Raw genomic sequence first — 22,987 nt, forward strand, 5'->3', positions numbered from 1 at the left:
TGCTCAAGTAAAGGAAAGATCCAAGTAACGTACAAAGCGTAGTCTTTTGCACTGTAAAGGCAGGTAAAAATGGGAAATGTCGTATTATATTTAGTTTAATACTGTACTGCTTTTTCTTCATACTGAATGGTTTTGCATCAGTAAACTCTCACTGAATTCTCCAACAGTTCTAAATTCCCTTCCACAGTGCAATTCTCATTTCCTCAGTCACTCCAGTGGCTGAGGCCATGATTTTCTCCTCTCTCTTCTGCTAGCCAATGGCCTTCTGATCTTGGGAAAAGACAGAATAGATACAGAACACTAAATATTGCAGGTATACCATTCTTAACAGCATGATGCAAAGTGACACTGATGACTGTTGGGAGAAGCTGTCAGGTACACTGCCATGCAGGAAATAAGCAGGCCATGTGTGTAGGATAGCAAGACATACTCTGCGTGATGAAAGAAGCTGCAGAACAAACTCACTCATTAGCATATTTAACACATGCAAAAGAGAATGACATTTGAGCAACACAGATATACTTAAGGAATCATGCATTGTTTACAGAAACCTTTAAGATTCTCAGTGCCTTTCCAGCAAGCAGCAGCTTGGAAGCAATGTGCATAAGCAGTGGGTACACAGCCTTTGGATACTGGTGTAGCTAAAAATGTCATGTTTAATGTAGTACCACATTCCTTCATTTTTCAATTTAAGCATCTCTTATCTATACATCTTTTATATAGTTTTGACAAGAAAAATGCATTGAAAGGAAAGACAGGTTTCAATGAGCTTGGCACAGCAGTATTAGGGCAAGGTCATTCACCTTCAACTTCCTTCAGCCAATCAAGAGATACTAAATGAAGACTTTTCACGGAAAAGTATGATTTATAAATCAGGCTCCAAGGAGTGAAAAGTACCAAGAAGATTGCATCTGGTCAACTATCTTCAAGATCACATTAATATTCTTAAAATTCTAAGATTACTGCAGCAAAAGTGGACTGTGGGAACTGCTTCTTCCCTTACTGGGCTAGTGGTGCAGAAACAGTAGCACAAACCCAAAATAATTGGGTCACAGAATTCTTACAGAGCACATTCTCACGTGCATTTCTCCAAAATCTTCCAATCAGAAGCACATCTGATATTTCCTGATACCCCCACTCCCCAGGGATGTTGGCTTCTACCAAGACAAAAAGCAGACGTCATTCTCCATATCACCCATCTGCCTGTATTCTGCAAGATGTTTTCACTCTACACAAGTACAATTTAACCTCCTCTTACTCCTTTAGCACTAAAGAGCCCAAATATGGTGACCTAGAGTCTACCTGTGTGGCACCCACCAGATGATTCAGATGGATGGTCACTGTACGATCTTCAATGACAGAGATGCTTGACTGCCAGAGGGAGAAAGAATCCAGCTTGATTTTCAGATTCCAGGTGGAACTTGCAGGGTGAACAACAGGTACATGGGTACACTCCTATGCATGTATGGGGCACCAATAAACAACAGAGTATTTAACTTCAAAGGATAACAAGGATCTTAGAACTGCCACTGTTTCACACAGAACCCACTTTCTCCGTGCTACTGCTAAATGACCAAGGTAAATTATTGCCCTGATGTGCTTCTGAGAGCTCTGACAAGCTGTTCATGTGCTTCATAGAATTCTGCTTGTTGTTTTAAAAACTCTAGTGGTGTTAACTCTTTTGTTCATACAGATGAACTTTACCAAAAGGCAAGAGAGACAGAAAAAGCAACAGAGAAACAAATGGTCGCAGATCCTACCCCTTTTGCAAACTCTAAGATAAATAAGAGTACTAATACATGCAGTATTCTCAATAAGGTTCAGGAACACTTAAATTTTTGCCTTCTAATATGCAAATCAAGGTGAGAAAAAGCTGGATTTTAAACATACAGAAGTGCTCAGTTCAGAATCCCGTATAATTGGAATAATTTCTGGCCTTTTGCTTCAACTAAAACACAATTAAGTTCTGAGCTAAGCTCAATACCCCTTGTTCCAAGAGTAAGCATCTTAGGGGATGTTTGTTCCATTAACATTAATGTAACGCCATTAACACTGTAAGGGATAAGCATTCATTGGACAAACAAGATACAGCGGCTTGAGAAGGAGGAAATTACTTTTACAACAAAAATGTCTAAAAGGACCTCATTTTATAGGAAATTTAGAACAAAAATTTAGCTGTCAGTTGCTGGGACTATCAAGTCAGTCATAACTAGTAGGGAATAACTGAGTTAAGTGAAAGGTGCATTTAAAAATGCAAAGTATTTCACATTCCTGTGTCTTAACACACTATTGAAAAGAAAATGACGTCATGCTTTTGCTTAATGTTTGTGTATCTCAAATCACTAAAGGGAGTTGAGGTGATTGCAGCTGTCAAACTAGTGTCAGAGGCTTGCTTAAACTGGGATGTTGATTTAAGGAAGTTATTTAATCTGTCATAAGCTTACTATTAGAGTTTCAAGTAGAGACTTTCCTTTCAGGTCAACTTCTCCCCTTTGGGTCAATTTGCTTAAAGGTGTACGCTTATTAACTTTAACTTACTTGAACTTGTAAGAACCTAAGTGAGGGATAAAGGGAAATTCATACACATATAAGCTGAAACACCTTTCCCGTGTTTTATTTTAAGGGGAAACCAGGAGTTTTGATTTCATGTGGCACAGAGTAGTGGTGCCACAAGAGGGCACTAAAGCCACGCCTAAAGCAGATCCACATTACACAACTCACTCTGAGGAAGAAGGATGAACTGCTCTCACAAACACTCACTCTACACACAAGGATCCAGGTTTCTTGGTGGCGTGCACATACATTCATAATGAACTCACACTCTCTCGACTTTGCACAGAGCAGCACAAAGCCTTTTGTAAAAGCACTATCCTGTCAAGGATGAAAGACAGTGAGACTTGAACTTGAAGCTTGAAATAAGTCATGTTTCATGTTCTGAATAGCATCAGTCTGTTCATAAGATTTTGAATTTTGGTCTTGTCTAAAAGAATGTGAAGTGCATGAGCTCATAACCAAATGGAACTTTGAGTCAGAGATAGATGCTTAGTCTGATAAAAATATTTTGAGTACAAAGTACTGTTTGCCCAGGCAACAATTCTGTTTACACATAGAAAGGAAAGTCTTATCCAACAGCAACTAACAAATCAGTATGTTTCAACGGCCAGCTGACCATCACACTAAAAATATGGTTCTCGTATTCTGTAACCTTTTTAATAAGGCTTGGCAACATCTGAATATTTACATCAGCCAGTGAAGTACCACAGGAATAATCCCACAGAGGATAGTCCTCTACAGACCTTAATACCTGATAAAAGCTACTTTCAATATTTTAAGCCATGAAGTGTGCAAGACAAATCTCAGCAATGCACCATTCAGTATCAGACAAAAATGATGCTGGCTTTCACTACTTTCACTAGCTTAATTAGCAGTCCAAATATTTCATTTCTGTACCTTTGAGAGTGTCCCTGTTTTTCACATTAAGCTTTTTACACTTGTTAACACACACCTCTTGGTCCTGTTACCTGTGGGTCAGACATGGGTGCTGAAGTTATCTGTCAAGCAACACGAAGTTTCTTAACTTGCTTCAGGAACTGACTCACCAGTAACCTAACAGCTGATGTAGCAACACCCGTAACACTGCCAAGTCACCTCTAGAACGATCACCACAGGATAATGCTGGAAGAATGAAGTCTTCCAACTGTTTTCTCAGGTATTTGGGAATAAGGCACTGTGTGGGTTCTTGCTGTATATAACATCTATATTAGATGCAACTGCCTGAACTCCTGCAGCTGTCTAAAATACCTGTCACAGGTGATAGGGTTGGAATAACTTTGGACACTTCACACATACCCTCTGTAAGAAAAAACCCCCACCAAAAACCTCTGCAGATTTAGAAATTTTTTTACAATGAAAACAAACATTTATATAAACTTGAATACAAAAGGCAAAAGTTAAATAGAAAAGTGTTGGTCTGAGATTTTTAATTCTCATTCTCATGTGCATCAAGTGACTTGGGTTTGAAATATAAATTATCTGTACCAGAAGTAAGTTACTAAAAAACAGGACCAGGCAGCAGTACAGACAGGAAAATATAAGCAAGCATCCAAAAAGTCAGTGTTAGTCTGTCACACTTCCAACGTCCTGTGCTAACAGCAAACATCCCAGCATGCTTGAGAAAATGCCTATTTCACTTATTTGAAATAAACACCAAGCACATACTGTAATCAAAAATCAGTCCATGAATTCAGATTTTTGATCCCATATTCCATCTCATGCTAGCATATAACACCCACTGACCATTTGCTGGATTCTGCCGATGGCTCACGGCAGCAGAGCAAGGAACTCCATGTCTCACTACTGAGTTCAGTTTTCATGAACAGAAGCTTTTGACAGGCGAAGCAAAAACACAGCTATCACATGGGCCTACAACCCAAAGCACAGGAAGCCTACTGCTGTTACTTTCAGAAATACTGAAGGAATGCTCATCAGAACAAGATATTAAACCAGAGAAACATATGACATTCCAAACTGTTGGTAAATTATTCAGCATAAGATACCGATCTCAAAGGACAGAAATACTTTATGACATGCCATCAAGTGAATAATAATAACGTCTTTTCAACTGTTTTCCTTGGACTGAAGGAGCAACAGAAGACTCACAAAGTTTTAGGATACTTTTAAGTGCAAAATACGATTTCTGAGTACACATTCTTGAAATCATTCTGGTTTTGGAGACTTTACCTCACTTTCATATAGCCTGTCAAGGTTCCTCTTGAGTCAGCTGAAGTTTACAGTGGGGGAAAAAATACTTACCCCAATCTTATGCAAATAAGATAGGTAAATCTACTTTTCAATTTTTAAATTTTGAGTTTGGACTTAAACCACAAATCACCATCAACGCTGAATTAACCAATATGTTTATTTTACATTCTGCTCAAGAATGTACAAAGAATATTTACGCTTTTTATCAGCTTTATATTTTCAGGTTTCTTGCACTAAAACAGAAGATGACCTAAAGGATGTTATAAAGCAAAATAGAAAATAAATATTAAGAAAAGTCCTAGAAAAAGGCAAATAGTATAAATAAATATAAAAAGGCAAATAGTATAAACAGTATAAATAGAGTAAAATACTTAAATAATGGAGTACTGAAATTTAATAAGCACATGAACATGCTAAGGCATATTCTTCTACTTCTTGATTTAGTAGCTTCACAAATTCCTTATTGACCAAATCGCTACTACAATGTATCAGATGAATATATTCATGCTCACTTTGCTAATCAGTGGCCAAGCTGGCAAAAAAGGGCAAGATAACACTTTTCTCTTAACCACTTTTGAGATGGGCTTTCCCTCACATTCAAGAAACACAGACTTCCTAAACAGCATATGCTGTAACAGCTGACCTCAAAATGAACATCCTGGATCAGGAACCATTGCAAACAGAAGCCAAGAATTAATCAAAGTCCATTATGAAAAGTTGAAGGAAGAAATACATATAAAACAAAAGATGTCATAGATAACTTGGAGTTCAGATACAACCACTGCTTGTTACTGTTTCTGTTCTGTGAATATACTTTTAAATTGCTTTCTGCTTAACTTCAAAATAGAGTAGCTATGACTAAGGTTTGACTGGAATAACTTTAACCTTGTGAGTTACAGACTTTTAGAAGACCTTACTTAAAAGTAAACAAACATTGCTTTTTCTTTTTAGAAGAGTGTGTCTCTTGTGATGAAACGGGCAAGTTCCATTACTGCTCACAGTACCTCCTAGGATTTCTCTAAGAAGGGCAATCTGAAGTTAATAGATTCATTGTGAGGTACCAGCATAGGAGTTGACATTATGGGTATCGGCAAGAGATCCATCAGCTGGGCCGCTACACCACTCACTACAGTGCACTCAGCCAAACAGAATTCATTTCTCTGCCCAGCTGATGGGCTCCCAATCACAGCAAAATGCACAGGGCCATATAAAGTCGTATTATTTTAATGGCACAGTCCTGAAATTTCACCTACGATAGCATCATCCATACTTTACCAGGAGACAGGATGGCCTCTAGTCTGTGTTTAGACAGCACAATTCTAGATGCTAAATCAGAGGAGGTTTCTCCATGTCTCTCCACTGGAGAGGCAATTTTAAAAAACCTTCAGAGGTAGTCCTAGCAATGCTAAACATCACAAGCATTTCTCTGATGAGGTTTACGCTCAATTACGCTTGAAAATAAAGAAAATATTAGATGGAAAGATACCTTAGTAACAATTTGAGACAGGAGGGATTAGAAAATATATTAATAAATTGTCTTCAAAATTGCTCATGAGTATCATATTGGCCATATTCAAATACAGACAAAGTACTGAAAATATTCAGTAGGATTGAATAAAATTAATGAATCCATCTCCAAAAACTATTACTTTTTTAAAATATAAATAGCCATTAATGACAATAAATCATTCTGTTGAAAATATTTACCAGTTTTTTGGGGGAGAGATTGGATTCTAAGTCATTCTTACATATTTTTGGAGTGTTAGGAGCAGTGATTGCAGGTCTCATACAAATAATATAATGCTGACACAAGACTGTCTATTCCTTGAAGATTGAACTCTAGAAAATGACAACCAAAGTACTGAACACACTGAAAGGATATGAATTAAAACTAAACTGCTCTTCATCAAATTCTTCAGCTGACTGTAAAACCTGAAGGGATGTAAAAAGGGGTTATTGAGCAGCCTAGCAGTAGATGTGCACTTCCATAAATACTGAATCCAGCATTCCTCATTTACCAGTAAGATATTGGTGGTGCTGTTAAGGTATTACTGACAGTCAGGAAGTAATCTGCACTCAGTGGAAGCCCTCTAGATATTCAAGAGGTCATCCTCAAGCAATTATTTAATGGACTGTAACTTTTCCATTAAAAGCAACATCTCAAACATGAGCCATAAAGGTAGAAAGCACTGTGAAGCAAAATGGTGGAAACTTGGAAAAAAAAGTCTTCCACACGCAAGGCAAAAAGACATTATTTGACTTGTGGTCCATCTTTCAGCAGTCGCTTACCGCTGCACACAGAAGAGGTGGTGATGTTGTACAGGAAAGGATAAAACTGCAAACAGCGGATCATCTTCAGGCTGCTTTCACACTCCAAGCACTTGGCTGTCAAATCCAGAGCATGTCTGAAGGCCTGCAGTGCTCCACTAATGTTGTTCTGAGCCAGGTATGCATTTCCCAGGCTCAGAAAAGTCAGGGGCTGTGAACACAAAAGCGACACACTGCAGCATTCGAAGAAGTATGTTCAGTGTTTTAAGAATGAAGCCAACTAGGAAATACCCTTGTCAAGTCACACCCTCCCAAATTTGGTGGGAAAGAATTTAGAAAACTTCCTAAACAGGCACTGCCTATTCTTACAATGGAGAACTAACAGCTTGATGCATTGGTGGTAACTAAAAGCTGTTTGGCCACAGGGTTGTGTTAGGAGTTCCATCTTTGTACAATAAAAAAAAACAGCTGTTAAATACACACAGACTGAAATGAAACATTAAGTACTTACTTATAACCATCAGAAACATAATGCTTTCTGCAGAGAATGCCAAAGGACTAAACTGAAATGCGCAAAGGCAATTTAGAATCATTAAAAGTCCACAAAAAATAAAAATATCACTAGTGTTCTAGCAGGACAGATATATTGCATTTGCCAAGAGTGTTCAGATTTACCTTCGCAAAGCTAGGTTACTGAAAACACCAATGTCACACTAGACTAGAGGTACATATTTATGCCTTTCAATTCTTTGTAAAACAATATTTTTGCCTACTGCTTTTGGCTCCTCTCCCTAAAATAAGTACTTTTTCGAAAAGTAAAGATTATAGACACCTTTTTCCCTGGGTAGAACTCAACACTTTAATACAGGCACACAGTAAAACATTACATTCATTGGCTGACTGAAAAGTCTTTCACTTGGACAATGCAATTTGCTGCAATTAACAGTACACTGCTAGAATAATGAATACAGCATTGTAATTTAAGCAGTCATTTTTCCTACTGAAGCAGTTTTTACATTCATTATCTAAAAATGTGAAGACTGAGCAGTAGCTGAAGATTTTTCCAACTCAGCTTGCATTACTAAACAGCATTCAGAAAACTGTGCAATATGATGAACAGGATTTTTTTTTCTTTTTAACAGCTTGTGCTGATGGAGCACATCTTTTATTCCCAGTAGTTGTGATTAATTTTAACTTGTATTTACTTTCCATTATATTCCAGGAAATACCATTCAAGTACAATGCCTCCTGCTAATTTTTCTGGTACAATAGGTATTACAGGACTGAGTACACCTGAAAAAAACACGAGCAGGCATTACTGTAATGAGGCAGCATTTACAAATATTTTTCAAGAAAAGCCCTACTCACACAGCATGGCTCCTCCCCTCCAAGGCTGTTTTTTTTCAGATGTTCGTAAGACACATGATTCAAGCATAGTTCTTTCTCTAGTTCCTTTTTGCACTCTTACCTGCCACCCAAATGGACTACATTCCTTTCCAACACCTGAAAATCGGTTTCTGAATGCTACACTGAATAAACTTACTCTGTTTTCAGCTTTTTTATGTGCTAGGTGACTGATGGCTTGGCAGGTTTAAATGCTGTTAATCTAACTAGAGAGGTAGAAGCACAGGAGAGAAGTCACTTAAACTTCTTACTGAAGTGTCTGTGATGTGAGACCAAAATTATCTGCTAGAAAAAAGGTGTTCCCTGCTATGCCATTCCCTCCCCCTTTCTTCTCACAACTGTTCTGGCCAGTCCAGTAGCTCAAACAGCTTATACAGAAACTGCCTATATGACATAGGTGACAACCTACAGAATGTTTATCATGTTACTGTTCAGAAATACAAAAACCTGCTTTGAATCTATGGTCAGAAGTAAAGCCACCAAACAACTAGAACACATTTTCCTTAATGTATATAGACAAAACCTAGGGACAAATAAAAGTGTACAGATAAAATCAAGTCTCACAGAAAGATGTCTATAAAGATCTTGGTAGCATACACACTACCTTAAGGGTTTTAAGAATGAAGATACAATGCTGACAGCTTGACAGATCTCTGTTTTAGGTTAAGATCTTGCCAAACACCAGGATTAAATTCCTTGGAGGCACTGCTGATAATACAGGTTTTGGGAGGCTAGAAGTCTGCCACTGATTTACAAGAACTCCTCTAGATGTTTATACTCTCAACAGTCAGCATCACCCAGTGCAGTCAAGAGTTTACATAGAAATTAACATCCATTGCAAATTACCAGCTGGAAGATGAACTAACTGCATGTGCAGGTAAACACAAGTAACGTACTTAGAAAATAATGAGGGAAAACACATTCACTGCTGGGCAAACACAAAACCCCATCATCTTACCTCAGAGGCATTTATGGCCAAAGCCTTCAGCAGGAGCCTGCTGGCATCCGAATGAAGACCATAATGAAACAAGAGGTTAGCAAGGTTGACTAGAGGGATGTCCTGATACTCATGTGGAGCCAAATTATATGCTTTTTGCAAACAGGTGATAGCAAAGGTGCTATTTCCAACTGCACGCCAGTACAATCCAGCTTCATTAAGCACAAGCCATAGAGGATCTTCTGGCTATAGGAGAGTAAGGGAAAAAGATAAAAGATAAAGGATTTCTGTCTCAGGAAGACAGAAATGCCTGCTCTTTAATAAGAAGCAAACAGAACTCACTCTTGCATACTACATTGTTAACTGGATACAAATTAGATTTTGCTGTGACTATTAGCAGATTATTCAGTCTGCTCCATTCTACTCAAATGGACATGATTTACAGGCTGAACTGCAATTTAGTAGCAGCTGTTGCTCACACTCTACTCATATGAATGCTTTGTACCATGACCAAAAATCCCTTAAGATGTACAAGTGATAATGGTTAGTTCAGTACAGGAAGCAACGCTTGTGGGCCACTTCAGAGACTTAAAATTATACAAACACAGATCACAGGTCTGTGTAAAATGCTACAATTTGAAAGTCGGGCAGCTATTAAACTACAGTTAGATGCGCTTCCAGGTCTTCTGTGTAATATTACCTTTTCCTGTCAATTCAGGGTTTCAGAGTTATTTTTTCTTAGATTTAGTTATCTATTTGTTTTATGAAAGTTGACAACTGGCATGCATTAGATACTGTTTAAAGATTATAAAATAGTAAGCAATAAGTGGGGGCAGGTGAAAGAATGAAGGAAGTGTCAAAAAGAAGCACTCAAACTAGAGGAGAAATAGCAAAATTTAAAAATAATGACAAGTTGACAGAGGTAGGTAAAACATCCACTTTCAGATGCACTTTGAAATTATTTAGAGGCATGTTCTAGTTTTTAATGTTTTCATCATTCTGTATTACCCAGTTCTACAGAACATTTACAGTATAAAAGCAACTCAAAAGGTGAAATGGATGTTCAGTCCTACCTACATGTCTGAAGCCCAAATGCACGCCTGAGTAGCAAACATGCAGCTAGGATTAAGGAAGCAAAACAGTGATACTATTTTGAGTTAGTAAGAACATTTTTGTTCCGAGTTTTAACAAACCCCTCCCACAGAAGGGTTCTAACTATGGTTCTAGATGAACTGGAAGATATCATCATGATACAATAATGTTTGTTTGGAGTACCTTACATAATCTGTGATTTCAAGATTATTAATGACCTCTGTTTTACAATGCACATACATAACATTACTTGCATGTTTTTTCATTCCAAACTCCTCACTGAATTACTCTCCATTCACAGGTCTCAAGGACCTCCTATACTAACTGTGGCATTCCTGCGCTAAGTAGTTTATCATTAGCAGAACAGGTAAAACACTAGACTGTTCTTACATCAGCAGGTAGAAAAGTTCAGGCTTTTAGCATGACAGCAACGGAATACTACAGTTAAAACCGAAATATTCATGCACTGCACAGTAAGATATTAGACATGTATAGGAGTGTTCTGAACAACATAATAATAGGAATCAACTCCTACTGCTCATTTTTTCTCCTGGTTAAGGCAGATGCACATAGTAAATGGTACTGATTTTAGACTAAAAAAGTATATGCATATAATACCTTGACACAACTTCTACAAGAAAGTTAAACTGAGAAATATTAGCTTGACATGTCAAAAAGAGTCAACGTCTCTGTCAATGCTTCCTGTCATTTGACTCTCAAAGGCCCCACGCAAGATGGAGGTGGCATTCCACAGAGTTCTATACAGAGGTACATTCTTTGCCCCAGAGTGCTAATTATCCTGACAGAAGATTGACAGAGGGTTGGTTTCCTTGGAGGGAGAGTAGGGGGAAAAGCACAGTAGTGGGAAGGAGGAGGAAGAGCACAAGGCAGGCATGCAGGAAAGGGTGGCAGACAGAGGAGTAGTTCCAAGCTACTTCTCCCAGTTAAGCAAATGGCTGCCAGAATTAGCTAATATATTGCTGCTCCATATCCTCACAACAAGAACAAGCAACTACAGGGCTGTTTGGTTGACATCAAGCTAAATTAGATACTTCTCTATGTATTTCTGCTTTACTTGTAAACATTGCTTTTAAAGTTAGTTTCGTCTCAGTTACAGGCAGCAAATAAACTCCTTTCTAGTGCGTCTTTAGAAGTATAAAAACTGACTGCTTCAGAAGTATAAAAACAAATCTCAAGTAAGAATTCTGATTTCATCTCATGTGACAGATTGACATACCTTTTTCATGGCATGATCTAGAAACACTCCTATCTTCATCAGTGTAATAGTTTCATTGTTGATACGAGAATGCAAAATCTGGAAGACAAATATTTGTTTTTCCCCAAACTACTGAATAAATTTTACAGTCAAGATCTATAAGGGCCATTCAACATTTGCTTCCTTAAATCTTCTCTTTAGCAAAGGGAAGATAAATACCTTGTACTAAAAAGAGGATGTGAACACTTAACACTTAAAGCAACCAATCTCCAGAATGCACTATGAAGTTACCAGCTTGGTAGAATGCAGTAGCTCTTGGAAATGAATTGTATCAAGTGACTGTCAGATTTAAAAGAAAGATGTGATTTCAAAGAGTAAATTAAATTTCCCATTTTGTGTGCTTTTGGTCAGCATCTGAAAGAAGTCAAGCAAGTTAACCCTTTCTCCATTACTATCAGAAACAATTTGCCCACATTTTTCAGAAGTACTGATTACCTTGAAATATCAAAATCTTTCATGATCTGAATAACATTTTTAAGGCAATAAAAAAGAAGGATTTTAAACCAGAAGAGAACCAACAAGAAAACATCTCTTACTTGTCTTGCTTGATCGTCTGGCATCCTGAATTTCAAATCTAGATTAGTGTCTAGTTCCTTGACCAGTATGTTTAGAGATTCATTATTACGAGCATCAGTAATGGAAGAACAATCTGGTGCCTGTGCTTCTCCATGCCCAACAGTATCTCTTGGGATATTCAGTATTGGCTGGATTCTAGCAATAAGGAGAACCAAGACAAATTAACAGGATGTGCTGCATGTCACCATACAACAATCTACTAAGCCTTGTACTGCAGACCTCTATGAGATGCGAGCTGCAAACATGAAGAACTCAAGGATCACCTTTCCCTTGAAAAGTTAATTTATAAGGTCTTTACTTTACATTTTTAAGCACAGATTAATAAGAACAATGAACAGTGCAGTAGAGATAACAGAAGGTTCTCATATTATCCTAAAAGGGATTCTATGAAGTTTAGGACTAAACAGATATGTGATAAAAAATAGTTGATTTTTTACACTAGAACTTGATTTCAAAAACATCAAAAGGTAGCCAAATTATGCATAAAGAACATTCTAAGATGAAAACTGTTTTTTCCAAAGGAAGTTGCTGGATGTTTTTAGATGGGAACCTTTAACAGAAGCTCAATACTAGTATTATACTGACTAGGTAGAACAAAGCAGCTTTTTTACTACCACTGTTATAATTTAAGTGACTAGGGTATAACAACAATGCATTGATCTATGTAAGTTAGCTATTGCAGTACAAACACATTTATTTTATCCTATAGAATAATGAACATTACTGACTCTTCAATGACTAAGCTGATTTTCTATGCCTGTCCCGAAGGAACAAGTTGGAGCTTTCCATTCCAAAGCCTTTTTTACTGTTTCCTGGTCTTCATAGTTTTCTGTCATCATAACTAAAGCTAATATGATATATGTAACGTACAAGAGTTAACTGTAGTTATTAAATAGATGCTCACCTCATTCTCTCTCTCAAGTATTTTTTTTTGTTAATATAGTTCACAAGACATTCAGATGTGTGCTTAAATCCTCATTCTGTCTGTGCTTAATGTGTTCACTGTGTTCACCCTGGACTCAGTCAGGGAAGAATCACCATGAAGTTGGATCTGGCTATTACACTTACAGCAAAGACAACAATCAAGGAAAATGCCTTCCTTCTGTGGAAGGGCCAGAGAAAGAGGTTTGAACACCTCTGTGCTGTTGATTACTAATTGCATCCATCCTCTCCACAAAGAAAATACTCTTCACTCATAAAATAAAGATTTATAAATACAGCTTTTAAAAATCAATACTTGCCTGAATCCCCTGTTTTCTGGAGGCAAGAAGTAAGTTGGCAGTTCTTCTGGGTCAGGAATTCTGGGGAAAGATTTCATGCATTCTGACCGCTGAGGCCAAAGAATATGCTGTTTGTCCTAAGGGGAAAAGGAATTATTTTTTAATATTTTATCAATATTTTAATATTCTAATGAACAAGGCAATAAAAGGGATATTAAAAGATAGTCTGAAGAAAAACAAAACAAAACGGAGATATTTATAAGTATTATTTTTCCATCTTTTTTTAACATCAGCAGTTGAAATTTATCTTTACTTAGCTGAACTGCTTTACTTGCAGCAGATGTTTACAGAACAACTCCCTCTGTGCTCCAGTAGTTTCAAAGGATGGGAAACCAGTACAGAGAAACCAGACAGACGCTTGTATGTTGAAGAGATTTGTAATGCTACATTCTCCAGTGCTGTCACACATCAAAACTGCGGCCCAAATGCTAAGAAGTTTCACACAAACAAGGAGAGGATTCTCTTTCACCACTCCTCTGTGAAAGGGCAAAGCTCATCCTCTTCACTCACTCTGCTAGGTTCCACACTCCACACTGAAACAACAGAACGAGCCACAGGGGAAGACTGCAAGGACTGGCTGTGAACACTTTGGTTTGCATGAAGATCCAAATTCATGGACGTCATACTAGAAGTTGAAGAGTCTTCACCAAACTAGAAACAACAGAAAGATAAATTTTAATAATGGAGATGGTACATTCCTTTTTGAATTTCTCCATGGTATTTCCCTTCACCTCCCCCTTTAGGTAGTTACGCCTCACCGATGAGCTGAAATGTGGGTAGCAGAAAAAAAAAGGCATTTAAGCCTTGTGATCCACTCAGACCATGAAAGAGTAATATTCATACTGTAAAAAAGTGAACAATGAAAACACAAGTGCAAATCAAGGAAAAAATGCTAAAAGGTACGAAGCAGATACTTGTAATAGGCCACAAATAAAATTTACTTATTTAGATTGCAAAGCTCAAGATCAAGTCAGAATTGCTAAGACTCATGGCTTTCAGAATTATCTCAATAATCTGAATTTATAATTACTATAATAGGAAAAACAAAGACAACAAGAAGACAACAGCAAAATTAAAAGAATTATTCCTATTTCTTAAAATAGTTAAGGGAAAACTTCAGAACATATTCCACATTGCAAAATAACTGAAATCATAATCCTTATCTGCAGTTCTAACACAGCAGAGGTGTTGCTTAGGTGCCTGTCATTCTGAATTTTCAGTATTAGTACACACCTCACCTCCAAAACTTCTTAGTACTCTTGTACCAAATTTTCTTGGTGCAATCATAGGAAACTAAGGCTTTGGACTAAAATGAAGTTTTTGAGTTCAAGTAATTCTCTTCTCTAGGTAAAACAAAGCCTTTTACAAGAAATCCTCTCTATTTCTATAGTTCACAGTCTCTCAGCTTGTACTAGTATCAAAAGAAATATGTATTAAAATACTTTGCACTCTGGAAAAGAAAGACTAAGATTTCTCACTATAATTACCACACCCAAAATGTAACCCTTTTGTCAACCCTGAAAACATTGAAACTATATTGCTAATAAAGCAAATGGGATCCAACTTGAAGCAGTGGTATCAAGTCACAGACAAACCTGAACATATTCTACATTTTCAAAAATGTCTCCACGGTGATAGCGAACAGGCTGATCCCACTGACAGTGCAAGCGATGCTGCTGGTTGCCCAATCTGCAAATCTGGTGGTTCCCTGCAGAGCAGAAAACATTTTTTTATACTACAGAAGTGTGGTTTCTGAGAAGACAAAAGACAGCACACAGTCAACCTCTCTGGCCCCAGTTTGGTCAATCCTTTTTATTTACTCCATCAGTCCCAAGGAAACTCCAACCTCAAAAGACTCAAAAAGAAATCCCTGTTCAAGAACATATCACAATCTCTCGTTTTAATAAGCAAAACACAAGAGCCACTCAGGGCCATCTTAATATATGAAGAAGTTATATCCTGACACTTGTTTGAATATGTGCCACATTTCATTGCTTTAATGAGCATGAACACTAAAAATTGTACCTAGTTGAGCTTCTTTTGCCATCTGTGTCTCATGAATGATGTTCCTCAAGATTTGTTCCTCCTGGATGAGCTTGTACTTGTCTAAAACATCTTGTTGCCTAAGGTAATGGTCATGCTGCTTTTGATATTCCTTTAATTCATTTAATGTTCGCTGAAGTGATCTTAGAAATTAAACAGAGAAGATTTACTTTGAATGCTATTTTCCTACATTCTTGCACATTTTTAACTCTAGGCCTCTAAGTTTTCTTATGCTTAATCCTATTGTATGATTAAAGAAAAACAGAAATTTAAAAACAATTTTTCTTGAAATGTAAATAACTGCTGCAACAGAACTACAGAAGTCAGATTATATGCATTGCCACTGGGATATTTTAGTTACCTATGCTGGGCTTCCAATTTTTGCTCAAGTTTTTGCTGACATAGGACAGCGTGCTTCCTTTTTACAGCTTGCTCAAACCCTGGTTTGGCCTGTAGAGCATGATCATAACATAGGACTGAATGGTTGTACTCTCCAAGCATCTGAAGAATGACCGAGAGAGAGAATTAACTTAAATTAACTTAAATTAACTTAAATTTTAACTTAAATTTTAATTTATGGTAACAAGCAGCCTGTCACTTCTGCACTGAAGCCACTACATCTATTAAAGAAAGGCTGAAGAAGAATTTTACTGGAATTTATTTCCAAGTGCAGATAAAAGCCTTTGCTAACAGACAGACTTTTGAATAAAAGTATCTTGACAGAATCTTAAGCATTAAGCATGAGATACACATGCAGCACAAGACACACTGTAAAAGAGTAAACTATTAAAAGTCAACCCCAAAAGATTAAGTAATATTTAATTTTCTTCAAGTCTTGGAAAATAAAGATTGTATTTACTGCGTATATATTTCCTAAAGTGTAATAGCTGGTAAAGAAGTCACTGTAATCCAGAGCTGCATGAACCACAATAGCTGCATCTGCAGAGAAGTGAGCCCGATGCAAAATATTTGCCAAATTTACCAGTGCAATGTCTTTATTTTGCCTAAAAGAATAAAAGAAAATAAAAAGGAAAAAAATTACAAACTAACATTAAAGGAAGGTAAGACTGTGTAAGAATCATGCACAAGGATACATTAATTTGCCAGTCATACATTAAAACATAACACTTGCTAGAAAAATGTCTCAACTATTTATATGCCTAGTATAGCAGAAAGAGACCCAAGAATGAATAACACAGATTATTCCTTAGCATACCAACTTACAAACCAAAACCTGTTTACTAACTAGGATAACTAGAAAAGACATCTGAGAAGAAATCCTTATTAGCAATTCTTACCTTGAAGAAAAATGAAGGGCACGCATGGCACATTCTACTACTTGGTATGGCTCATTCTTTATTCGCCAGTAAAAAGAAGCCATGTTATAGAGGACCCAGGAAGAAGAGTTCTGCAGTAAAGTGAAACACATGAACTGTAGTAACTACTAACACATGAACTAAAAGGTTAATCAGGGCTTTAATTACTATAGGATGAAAAGCTGAGCACCAAAGTTGGTGCTCAGCTGCTCTAAGCTATCCTCTTCCACTGGAAAGCTGCCATTTGACAACACTTGTCAATGCTGAGGAACACTGAACTAGCATACTAATGTGTTAAAGAAACAGAATTTCTGCATTTCTGGCAGGTAAAAATACAAAATGAGGTGAAATGAGAGGCGGCAGTAGTTTAAGCACCAGCATCTTAGCTGGAGTTCAATGAGGGTTCCTAGATTTTGCAGGAAGACATTTAATGAAAAAATACACATTTCAGTACTGTTGTTTCTTCTTTGCTCTTCAAGTACCTGTATTTTTTGTTTAAAAACTCTTATTACCTTGACAAAGCAATGAATGTGGCTTGCTAGACAACATAACTATATAAATCCTTAAAGATGACAGTAACTATCTATTTACTGGCTTTGCTGATGCCTTCTCCTGCTTCTACTTGCCTATCAGAAAATGGTCTGTTTGCCTTTTGAAACTGAACTGTAAAGCAAAAATACACGTGCAAAACTGGATCTGACTGCTTGTACGAGATCTAGCTAAACTTGTGAGACCTTTCCAGCACTCTTTTTTTGTGCATCCAGCAAGATTACAGTTTCATACCTTCATGAGCCCCTCATAAATACGGTGACCTATTTCCTCTATACTTCTTCCCAGTCTCCGTGATAAGTATGTGAAGATTGGATCTTCTTTAGGTAACAGGGGTGCAGAAAGATTAACCCTTTCTTGGACACCCTAAAATAAAAATTGAATACAGGTATTTGCTGACACTTAAGATAGAAAAATATAAAAAAAGCATGACTCCAGGAAAACGTGTAGCTTGGTTATTTTACAATCTTATCTTCAAGATCTTTGGGAATTGATAGAACAATTTCACCTCTGACAGATAAATAATATGTATTATTGCAGATGGGAAAACAGTAGAAGCAGCCAAAAGCAGCCTTTGCTTGTGAGTTTTACAGGGGAAATATTCGGTTCTGGTAGTTACCAATTTCACTAATGACCACTGAAGCACTTAAGTCAGGGTTGTCAGGTTACATTCACACAGTGGAAGTATCCCTACATCTCTCCTCTTTCTTCCTTCCCCACGCACAAACATGCTTCTTTCAAAAATACAACCAAACCCAGGAACAGAGCTAAAAAAACTCCACTTAGTGTTTAGCTGTAAGAAAATCCTTATTTTTTGGTGAAAAGACTTGCAATAAAATAAATATCAAGATAAAAGCACTAAAGCTGCATCCGTATTACAAAATCTGCTCATATAATGTTGTTGACAAAACCAGTTTTCCTACCACTTTTCCACTGTGACTTTTTTAAAGCAGCTGAACTTTGTACTAGTAGGGAACAATTATCCTCTGGGTTAGGGCTTGACATTCAGACACTAAACAGACATTCAGGTTTGTTAGGAGCTACCAACAAAACTGCAAACAATTTTTTGATTTTGAATCTTCATACATTTTAAGGACCCTGTTCAGCACTCTCCAAATTTCAACTGAGGCAATTCACAAGCTAGTTGTAGTCCCAATGAAAGCTATCAATTTGCTAATGAAATGTGTTATGAAAACAAAAGACTCAATTTTCCTAAAAGTGTCCTCTAAAATAAGACAAAAAAAAAAAAAAAAAAAGAGAAACTGTATACCTGATGGAACAGGTATAACCTCTTTTACGCAGGTACTTTAATCAGGGCCCAACTGTAGTTAAAAAAAAAAGTGTGAAGCAGTCTTGGAAGATTACAATACCTTTCAACCTTGAGTGTGAACTGCCAGTAGGAGTTTTCTATTTCTCTTCCTCATGGGGGAAAATATTTACGTGCATTTGCTCACTTACCCGTAAGTGCTGAAAAGCATGAATACTGTATGGAAGATCTAGAACTTTTGTACAGTCTGGCTGCTGCAGGTCTGGAGGCACTGGGGACTTTGTGTCTATATAGTCTTCAGGGCTGAGGACGTAATAACATAACAGCAGACTGCAGATTAAAATACTGCTGAAGCTCCTAAGAGACAGTATGGTAGCTGATATAGAGAGTACACTGATTTAATCATCACAGAAATCCCCTGTTAGGGCACATTAGCCCATTTCTGTTGTATTCCCAGATTTCAGTTGAATTGGGATGTCAAGAGTATAGGATAAAGTAAATAAATTTGTCTGCTTTAGAGAAAATATCAACATTTGGATAGCCTCCAAAATGCATTAGGGTCAACCTAGTGTATCACTGCTATGATTAATGACGTATCTGCCACACAAATGGCAATGCATTCAAAATGAATGAATTTCATTCTTCAACTGAAACAAACCAACCAATCCCAAATGCAGGTGATGAGAAGTCCAAATGAAGGGGTATGACAATAAAATTGATCTTTTCCCACTTCAAGTACTCATGTGATTATGATAAAAAAGCAACTAAAACAAAACAGTCATTCCTGAAGATGAATTACCAATGAAGCTGAATGTCAAGTACACTGACTGCTCATCCTTCACTTTGTAAACACGGGACAAAATATGATCAGAAAGTTCAACAGCTTGGTAATCAATGGAATTTCATTCAAATTTAAGTCAAGACAGTTTCTGCTAAAATAAATATCTAGCTCAAAACACTGAAAGTACACTCAAGCAAATTCAACCCCCTTCTACATAACATATTTCACTTTAATTCATATGTCTGGTTGTATCAGTACAAAGTAACAGTGGTAGAACTGGAAAAATAAAAGTTTCAGGACAAGGCTAGCATAGATAGTTTGGGGGAAACAGTTTTTGTACGTTGTACCTGCTCACAACTAGTGGCAGATGTTGTTTCAGTTTTATTCCACAGTAACACAAAACAAAACTGCCATTTAAAGAAAGTCAGGGCTAGTAATTTTTCACTTGTGTTTAGAGGTACTGTTGATTTGTTTTCATTCAGTAAAAATCTTAGAATATAAAGCATGTTATTAAAGCATCTTATTACCGGATATCTTTGCTCTCTAAGGTGATGTATGTGCCATCATACAGATCTAGGTCCCCCAGGGGCACCTTTGCTTTAATGCAGTCTGGATCTTCTTTATTATGCCTTTGTTCCAGCCCTGTGTCTCTGTCCTCATTTTCCTCTATATGAATCTTTTGAGCAACTAACTGTTTCTGTAGGAAAAAACAGGAAACAGACGCATATAATATAAATGAAAAAAAATGCTATAGTTATTACAATTCAACAGTCCCACTTTTTCCTTAAAACAAAGTTCATTTGAAAAAAATCTAAAAAAAATCTCTAAATTTTGGGAATACTTCCTTATATTTTATAACATCTCTAGGACTTTTTTGGATTTGGATGGCATATAAATGCTTTCATTAAAGATAATACAACTTGAATGAGCCCTTATTTCTCCTGCTTGCCTAAAAAATGGGCTAGTAGCATTCCAAATCCATGGTAGGCCATTTAGGAAAAGAAGAAATGGTTGCTACAAGTACATCTAATTTTTCACATTTGGCTCCCTTTTTTTCCACTGTAAGACCTTGTGGAAATAACACGAGGCATTGCAACAAATCATCATCATCAACCACTTCAGTGTGCTAAGTACACTGAACATGAGTATGTGTGAATAGTACTGTACATGAATACCTGTGAAATGAGAAAACCTGCATTTTTAATTAAACCCAAACACATTTGATTACATGCTACTGTGAAACAACAGAGGTACATATACTAGTAGCAATTTGTACAAGAATTTTACGCGCTATCATAGGTAACTTGTGCTGAAAGTCATTTGTGTACCCCAAGTTGGACATTAGTGATTTCCACACCCACAACCCACGCCCCATAAAGCTTGCAAGTATGATTCTATCCACATCTAAAATGTCCATCACCACAAAAAAGATTATACTCTGATGAGAAAGGAGGAGTCCACACCAGGAGCAGTCCTGCTTATTTTCCTTTCTCCTACTTTACCCATTCACCTAAAGTTACCTCTGGTGTTATCTAGCTTTCCGCTTAGTTAGTTATCCCGATCTGATAAAACCAAAGCTGGCGCAAGAAAGGGGTGCATGGCCAGAAGGGCTGTGAGCTGTTTGCTTACCTAAGCCCTATTATATTTAAATTTCAGTTTATGAGTTTGAAGTTCATTAAAGCCCTTTTCAAAAGGGTGGTTTCAGACCCCTTCTTAATAATAAATGGGCTTGAAGAAAAACAGAGATGATTTGCTTTGTGTTCTTCTGAAATACAGTACAACAGAATCTAGTGACTTTATCTAAAAATGTTAAGATTTATGGTTAACAAGTGGGAATGATACAACTGGAGACCAGTTAGGCAAACTTGAGGCAAAAAATTCTTGAGATTAAAAAAATTTCTCATCCTTTCGTTGAAGGAGAACTTTGCCAATAATAAATTATTTGTAAAACAAAAACTATCTATATAAAACTATCTAAAACTATCACTAAAGCTATCACTATAAAGTCTATGGAAAAAAAAATCTGTATTTTCAGAATTAGTTAGTACTTAAATGTTATGCTTTACCTCCAGTTCTTTGAGGTAGTTAACTGTTGTTTCTTGTCTCATAAGTATTACCAAATCATGTGGGTTTCTCAAGTTCATTGGTGAATCCACCTGCAAGACATTTTAACAGTCCATCATGTAAGATATTCATCTAATTACAGTGATTTTAGAAGAAGGTAATTATGTTCATTCAATCACAGTTTGTCTGTTCAGAGGTTTTCTGTCCAGTCAACATTCATAATATGTCCATTATGAAAATCCATACTTCAAACAACATTGTAATTTGACAATCCAATTCAACTCATGCTTTAACTTTAAATCTATTTTAATTAAATCAGGCACACAAGTTCTAAGCATAAGAGGCAAATAAATTTCCACAACAAACATTACTAAGAGTACTTACTGCTGAAATACTAGATATCTTAAACTGCAATCAAAGAAACTTATTTTGTTTTGTAACTTTAAAATTCCTCCACCACGTCCCTCAAAAGGCATAAAGGAGTTCAGCTTCAAATCCTCTCTGCAACTAATTTAACACACTGGCCTACCATTAGGATCTACTGCCTTCAGGATTAATAGGTAAAGGAACAAAATCAAGAGGGAAGCAGGGGAAGACTGAAAACTCTGTTACAGAAGACCATGCTACAGCTTCCATAGCTACACACAGGCGTTCACAGCTCCATGAAGAGGGACGTTAGAGGCAGGTTACAGATAGAGCAGTTCCACATCAGCCCCTAGCTGGGCTCAGTTAATTATGGCACTTGACCCCACGGCTGAAACAACCCAGCCTTGCCCTCATGCCAAACTCTGCTGTCTCCCTGGGTGGGGGAAAGTCCCTAGAGTGGAGAAGATGGTGTAGTAACAGCAGCTAAGCTGATGCAAAGGCTCACTTCCAGGCTTGCAGCCCTGTTCCCTCCCATGTGTCAGTGTGAGGGCAGTACACTTGGCTGCACACCAGTTGTGGTGACCACCAGGATCTCTTGGAAGCTAACCCAAACTCAGGAGCTGAACAGAACGTAACTTCCTCCTGGTTGTTTTGTCTGAAATAGTAAACTAAATTAGTTCATGAAGGATTCAAAGGACATGAGAACAGAAACAAGGAAATAGGAATATGTGATGACAGGATGAACAGACAAGGTGACAAGGACAGCAACATCTCACACTTTTACCGTAACTGTTAGATGGTCTACATCAAGATATTTTTCCTGGATCTGCTCAGTTTCCATTCAAGCTTTCAGGATACAGAACCAGCTGCTGCATGAAGATGTGAGCACTTACCTATTTGTTAGCACTGATACCTCTAAATGGGCTGTCCACCTCCATGACATCTGTGCAAACTTGATGACATTACAATTGAATGGAAAAGTCTGCCATATATACAGGTGCAGGAGA

The 22,987-nt window shown here is 37.1% G+C and overlaps 1 protein-coding gene across 4 annotated transcripts in view; it reads right to left on the minus strand.

Moving 5' to 3' along the window:
- The window catches only part of TTC17 (tetratricopeptide repeat domain 17), a 55,648-nt gene that overhangs the window by 20,715 nt on the left and 11,946 nt on the right, over positions 1-22,987 (minus strand). For all 4 annotated transcript variants that reach the window (XM_053945465.1, XM_053945464.1, XM_053945463.1 and 1 more), the window contains exons 2-16: positions 21,617-21,706; positions 20,078-20,247; positions 18,961-19,072; positions 17,737-17,868; positions 16,936-17,045; positions 16,497-16,641; positions 15,999-16,138; positions 15,620-15,780; positions 15,190-15,302; positions 14,105-14,245; positions 13,556-13,671; positions 12,275-12,449; positions 11,700-11,777; positions 9,392-9,616; positions 7,051-7,240 (exon numbers count right to left, since the gene is read on the minus strand). In XM_053945465.1, the coding sequence (XP_053801440.1) occupies positions 7,051-7,240; positions 9,392-9,616; positions 11,700-11,777; positions 12,275-12,449; positions 13,556-13,671; positions 14,105-14,245; positions 15,190-15,302; positions 15,620-15,780; positions 15,999-16,138; positions 16,497-16,641; positions 16,936-17,045; positions 17,737-17,868; positions 18,961-19,072; positions 20,078-20,247; positions 21,617-21,706 (2,098 nt within the window). The remainder of the gene's footprint in view (positions 1-7,050; positions 7,241-9,391; positions 9,617-11,699; positions 11,778-12,274; positions 12,450-13,555; positions 13,672-14,104; positions 14,246-15,189; positions 15,303-15,619; positions 15,781-15,998; positions 16,139-16,496; positions 16,642-16,935; positions 17,046-17,736; positions 17,869-18,960; positions 19,073-20,077; positions 20,248-21,616; positions 21,707-22,987) is intronic.

Source organism: Vidua chalybeata, chromosome 6 (genome assembly GCF_026979565.1).
Source record: "Vidua chalybeata isolate OUT-0048 chromosome 6, bVidCha1 merged haplotype, whole genome shotgun sequence".
Lineage (NCBI taxonomy): Eukaryota > Metazoa > Chordata > Aves > Passeriformes > Viduidae > Vidua > Vidua chalybeata.